Source organism: Hordeum vulgare, chromosome 5H (genome assembly GCF_904849725.1).
Source record: "Hordeum vulgare subsp. vulgare chromosome 5H, MorexV3_pseudomolecules_assembly, whole genome shotgun sequence".
Lineage (NCBI taxonomy): Eukaryota > Viridiplantae > Streptophyta > Magnoliopsida > Poales > Poaceae > Hordeum > Hordeum vulgare.
The window spans coordinates 4916864-4922544 of NC_058522.1; the positions used below are offsets into that span (position 1 = coordinate 4916864).

Sequence of the window (5681 nt, forward strand, 5' to 3'; positions counted from 1 at the left end):
TTAGCAACAAATAGGTTGTTTAGATATGCAACTAGGCGAGCAACCTATACGAAGATACTCCCTTCGTTCTAAATATGAGTTTTTTTTAGAGATTCCACTAGAAAAACTGAATAGAGATATATATAGACGTATATTTTAAGATATAGTTCACTTATTTTATTTCGTATGTAATTCTAATAAAAATCTTTAAAAAAAACTGTATTTAGAGTAGATGGTAACTCCTTACAACTAATGGAAAATCTTTTGCCCCCGAAAACAAGCATAGTCCCAAACATGCGAAATACATCGAAGATCCATCGAATCAATCCCGTGTGCGGGCCGCCCGCACCAGCTTCCACGTGGGCCCCACGAGCAGCGACACGGCTAAAAACGGGGGGACGCGCCCATTTCCTCCGGCGACTATAAAAAACAACGGGCGGCCCTCCCCTCCGTCTCCCCTCGCCTTCTCCGCCCTCCGCTCCGATTCGATCCATCTCGGCTTCCTCTCCAAGCCCCTGCTCTTCCGGCCATGGCCGCCACGATCCAGTCCGTCAAGGCCCGCCAGATCTTCGACAGCCGCGGCAACCCCACCGTCGAGGTACGCGCGCGCCTCCCCGATCTGTGCGTGCGTCGGGTTCGATCTGGTAGGGCGGCGTGCGCGGTTTCGATCTGGACCGATTCGGCCGTGGGCCGGGGCGAGCGGACCGCGGGCGGGTTTCGGATGCGCGAGATCCGAGGGGTTCTGGGTGTGGGTCGGAGCGAGCACGGGGCGGTAGGTAGGATGCAGATTACTGCTGCCGCCCCTCGGCCGGGCTTTAGGTGGTTTGGATGGATGTGCTAGGTTCGACCCGAGGGTGGTTTGTTTGGCCGGGCGCTTCGTTCTCGTCATGCATTTCTAGGGTTTCGCGGGGTGTACTGCATCCACAGATCGGCCACTCGCCATGCTCCGGTGTTTGTGTCGCTTTCGTGCCCTGGCTGTTGCTCTGCGCTCATCGTTCGATCCGTGCGAAATGCCAGGTGGATTTTTGATGCGAGGCGGTTTTTGTTCAGTCGGATGCTGGGGGCGGGGCGCATTCATTTTTTATTTTGCTTGCTGGGCATCCATTTTAGGTTTTCAATAGCGTGTATGCACAGACATTGGTCGTTGTGGTTGGCGTTCATATAGCTAGCTAGATAAATGCAAGCCATGTGGTTCGTGTCCTGGTTACAGCTCTGCTGAAATGTGATGCTCTGTTGGAAACGCGGCGGTGTCCAGACTTGTTTGAACTATGCGTAACGCCATACTGTAAAGTACTTTGGCAAGTTATTTGGCTGATCTCATGGTTTTCTGCATCAGGTTGATGTGTGCTGCTCAGATGGAACCTTCGCCAGGGCCGCCGTTCCCAGCGGTGCATCAACTGGTGTGTTATTTTGTTGCTGTCATCACTCTCTCCTTTTCAACCTTAAGTTCTTGCTTTGGTTCCTGAGCTCCTGGCTAATGAAGGCGCAAACTGTTATTTGGATCATTGTTTACTGAATGTTAATGTGTTTTTTTTCTTGAACTAATCTTGTCTGAATCATATTTCTTCTCTAGGTGTTTATGAAGCTTTGGAACTGAGGGACGGTGGATCTGACTACTTGGGAAAGGGTGTTTCGAAGGTTTACATCCATTTCACCAAACTTTATCTCCATATTCTGCAAATCTGTGTCATAGTTCTTAGTCATGTAATGTGGCTGATGTATATTATTTTTTGGCGTCTGCTCTGTTCTGTTGTCACACTGGCAATATTGTTGTCAGCTTTTGAATTTTTCCTACTTGTTAACCAAATTATTGTGCCGAATGGACCAAACAGTGCTAGTGTAGCTTTCCAGCTATCGTGTTTGTGAGAACAAGTTATTTTGCCATGTTGGTTTCATCCATACTATGTTTCCTTGTGCTGTATAACTTGATATTTCTAGTTTGTGCCAGGTTGCTGATTTTTTCTCTTAATGTTATAATGTGAACTACAATATGTTTTCTTAATGTTAATGTGGTAGGCTGTAGTTTTTTTGTTTTTGATATCTCATTGCCGATGATTATATCTAGTAGCTTAGGATTATGTATTTATGAAGTAAATCATCATGGGCAATATCTCTTGTGCATGCCTTATTTCCTTATTTACTAATAAACCAACTTGCTCAAATACTGCCATGGAAGGAACAACTCAGGATCATTTAGTGCTTGATGTTTCAGTATAGCTATCTGGGTTTTTTCTGTTGTAGTGAGTAGTCCATTTGCATGCATAATTTAGTCTTTTCTTTGTATTAAGATGTATTCTTCCTTTTCTTTCACAGGCTGTCGACAATGTGAACTCGATTATCGCGCCAGCTTTGATTGGCAAGGTTAGCATTGTCTCTGCCCCCTTTTCTATCGTGATATTAGAGTTGAATGCATAATTCATTCAGTCCTCTGTTTCCTTCTACAGGACCCTACAGCTCAAACTGAGCTCGACAACTTTATGGTTCAGCAGCTTGATGGAACCAAAAACGAGTGGGGTTGGTGCAAGCAGAAGGTATTACAGAATCCACAATGAGTTTTACTTGTGCAAATGCTAATTTCCGTATGCAGATTCCCTTCTAACAGCTCAGTTTCTTCCGTACTTTCAGCTCGGTGCTAATGCTATCCTGGCTGTGTCACTAGCTGTTTGCAAAGCTGGAGCCAGCGTCAAGAAGATTCCGCTGTACCAGGTGTGCATCATTGCTAATATTATACTCCCTCCGTTCCTAAATATAAGTCTTTAAAGAGGTTTCATTAGTGGACTACATGCGGATGTATATAGACATACTTTAGAGTGTAGATTCACTCATTTTGCTCCGTATGTAGACTCCTAGTGAAATATCTTAATAGACTTATATTTAGGAACGGAGGGAGTACATGTGTTTGCTATTGCCTAAAGTCTTCTAACATGAATGTATTCTTCACTGCAGCACATTGCCAACCTTGCTGGCAACAAGCAATTGGTTTTGCCTGTTCCTGCATTCAATGTTATCAATGGTGGTTCCCATGCTGGAAACAAGCTTGCTATGCAGGCAATACTCTGAACTAAGATTTCCATATCCTTTGTCATTTTGTTTTTGCACATAAGTTTAATGCCTATACTTGCATATTTGCAGGAGTTCATGATTCTTCCTACTGGAGCTGCCTCATTCAAGGAGGCAATGAAGATGGGCGTTGAAGTGTACCACAACTTGAAGGTAATTCTTCCATATTTTTTTCCTTCTCTTTGGTATCTTGTAGTAAAAAATAAATTTCCTAAAACTGTCATTTTCTGTGACAGTCTGTTATCAAGAAGAAGTATGGGCAGGATGCCACCAATGTTGGAGATGAAGGTGGTTTTGCTCCTAACATTCAGGTATTTCCCTGTCCTTAGGTTTAAGATCAGATTTCCGTGCTTTGTTACGTCTTGGTGTTTTGACAACAGTTGTTGACTTACATGTTGACGTTGTAAATTGAGGTCAATATTAGTGGGGTGTGATCTGAATTCTTTTTTGTTTTTGGGTGTTGTAGGAGAACAAGGAGGGCCTTGAGCTCTTGAAGACTGCAATTGAAAAGGCTGGATACACCGGCAAGGTTTGTTTGCTTGAATAGATTATGTTCTTGTGCCCTTCTCAATGAAGTTCAAGTTTGTGACTCAAGGAGATTTGTTGGTATGGGAAATTCTAGGTTGTCATTGGAATGGACGTTGCTGCTTCAGAGTTCTACAATGACAAGGACAAAACCTATGACCTCAACTTCAAGGAAGAGGTAAGCAGCTCTGATGTTTATTTCGTGTGAAGAATTTTTTATCCTTCATTCAGGAGCTTCATTGACATTGCTTTCTCTTGCTGTAGAACAACGATGGTTCCCAGAAGATATCTGGAGATAGCCTGAAGAACGTATACAAGTCATTCGTGAGTGAGTACCCTATTGTGTCGATTGAGGACCCATTTGACCAGGATGACTGGGTTCACTATGCTAAGATGACTGAGGAATGCGGAGAGCAAGTTCAGATTGTTGGTGATGACCTTCTAGTCACCAACCCAACCGTGAGTTATTTGTTCTATTCAGCAGATGGTCACATGCTTTCTGTTGGATTAGTGTAATTAATTTGTTGTATCATTATTTTGCAGAGAGTTGCGAAGGCTATCCAGGAGAAGTCATGCAATGCTCTTCTGCTGAAGGTATTATTCTGTTCGACCTTAAGCTGTTATTGATTCTTCTTCTGTGGTCAGTATTACTATGATGTACTACATATTCTGATTGTTTATCCTTTTCGTGTTTAGGTTAACCAAATTGGATCCGTCACTGAGAGTATCGAGGCTGTGAAGATGTCAAAGCATGCTGGCTGGGGTGTGATGACCAGTCACAGGAGGTACATACGAGATACTGCCTTGTTACCCAGCTGTTTCCCCCCCTTGTTTCTTTTTCTTATTACCATTTGTATGCTTATGTACATTTGCCGTCTGCAGTGGTGAGACTGAGGACACATTCATTGCTGATTTGGCTGTTGGTTTGTCCACGGTATGATATTATAATCTGCATATTATTGTTTGTCTTGATAGTTTTAATGAGACTAATGTTTCTTCTCCTCTTGATTAATCGGGATTAACTGACCAATATTTCTTCATGTTCAACAGGGTCAGATCAAGACCGGGGCTCCCTGCCGCTCAGAGCGGCTTGCCAAGTACAACCAGGCAAGTGGCTTTGCTGTAATTCTTGTACTGCTGAAGCATTCTCCTGATATTCTGTTGACCAACATGACCTTTCGCAATCACGAAAAAGAAATTGTTCCCATGCTTTAATCTTTTGTTCAATGCAATGCAATGTGCATGTTTGGTTTCTGATATTCTTTTGTTCAGTGTACTGTGTTTATTTGAGCAATTATGACTCGGTTCTTCTTTGTTTGTTTTCCAAATTTACACTAAGGGGTTATTTCTTTTCCAACTGGAACAGCTTCTGAGGATCGAGGAGGAGCTAGGCGCTGCCGCTGTGTATGCCGGCCTCAAGTTCCGTGCACCGGTGGAGCCATACTAGATGGGATCTGCATCTGCGGCACGATCACCACTCTGCACTTGTTTTTTGTGGAAGTGGGCGTGTCTCTTAACTTGCTGAATGAACTATGGTTGAAGCTGTTAGGACTTGTCGAGCAATAATGAACCGCATGTTGCTGTGAACTGGACGGATATGTACCCCCAAACTTGCTCCAATTTTGGTCTTTGTGGTGAGCGAGCAAGCACGCCTGATTTGGCTCGGCCTTAACCTGTTGGATCTGTAGTGAACTGTTGGGCTGTTGGCATCATCTTATTGGCGTCAGTTTAGTCCTGTTGCCGAAAGCATGTTCGCCATTCTTAATTTACTTTTGCTTTCTGTTGTCTCTGTTTTAAAAACTGCAAGATGAGAAACCTGCTTCGAAAACCATCTTAGATGTAGCTCTAGGACTCCCATTTCTACAATGCATAAGACCTCCAAGCTACTACAGTATAAAATAATACTCCGTACCTAAATAATTTTAGTTGGGAAGAACTAGACGGTGCTTGCCAACTGCAATTATTTAGTATAGAAAAAGTAGTATTTGACACACCATGTAAGTGTAGTGCTATTCGAAAGATTTGTTACAAATAAGTACTCCCTTTATTTCACTGGTGGTCTACTTACATAGCAAAATAAATGAATCTATACTTTGGTGGTCTACGTACATAGCAAA

General features: G+C 43.2%; 1 protein-coding gene across 1 annotated transcript; it reads left to right on the top strand.

Annotated features, from left to right (window-relative positions):
• Positions 1 to 399: 399 nt before the first annotated feature.
• On the top strand, positions 400 to 5329 carry LOC123400197 (enolase). Its single transcript, XM_045094621.1, has 17 exons — positions 400 to 577; positions 1316 to 1379; positions 1553 to 1617; positions 2293 to 2340; positions 2424 to 2510; positions 2605 to 2685; positions 2926 to 3027; positions 3112 to 3192; positions 3276 to 3350; positions 3506 to 3568; positions 3662 to 3742; positions 3829 to 4023; positions 4108 to 4158; positions 4261 to 4349; positions 4447 to 4498; positions 4615 to 4671; positions 4931 to 5329. The coding sequence occupies exons 1-17, from the start codon at positions 509 to 511 to the stop codon at positions 5009 to 5011; spliced, it is 1341 nt and encodes a 446-aa protein (XP_044950556.1). The 5' UTR covers positions 400 to 508; the 3' UTR covers positions 5012 to 5329.
• Positions 5330 to 5681: the final 352 nt, after the last annotated feature.

What these genes read in the sequence shown, in the direction of transcription:
- LOC123400197 (XM_045094621.1), top strand. Translation starts at nt 509, where the DNA reads ATGGCCGCCACGATCCAGTCCGTCAAGGCCCGCCAGATCTTCGACAGC. An exon ending in TGGGAAAGGGTGTTTCGAAG is followed by an intron (nt 1,618 to 2,292) that starts GTTTACATCCAT and finishes TTTCTTTCACAG; the next exon opens with GCTGTCGACAATGTGAACTC. An exon ending in AGAAGATTCCGCTGTACCAG is followed by an intron (nt 2,686 to 2,925) that starts GTGTGCATCATT and finishes TCTTCACTGCAG; the next exon opens with CACATTGCCAACCTTGCTGG.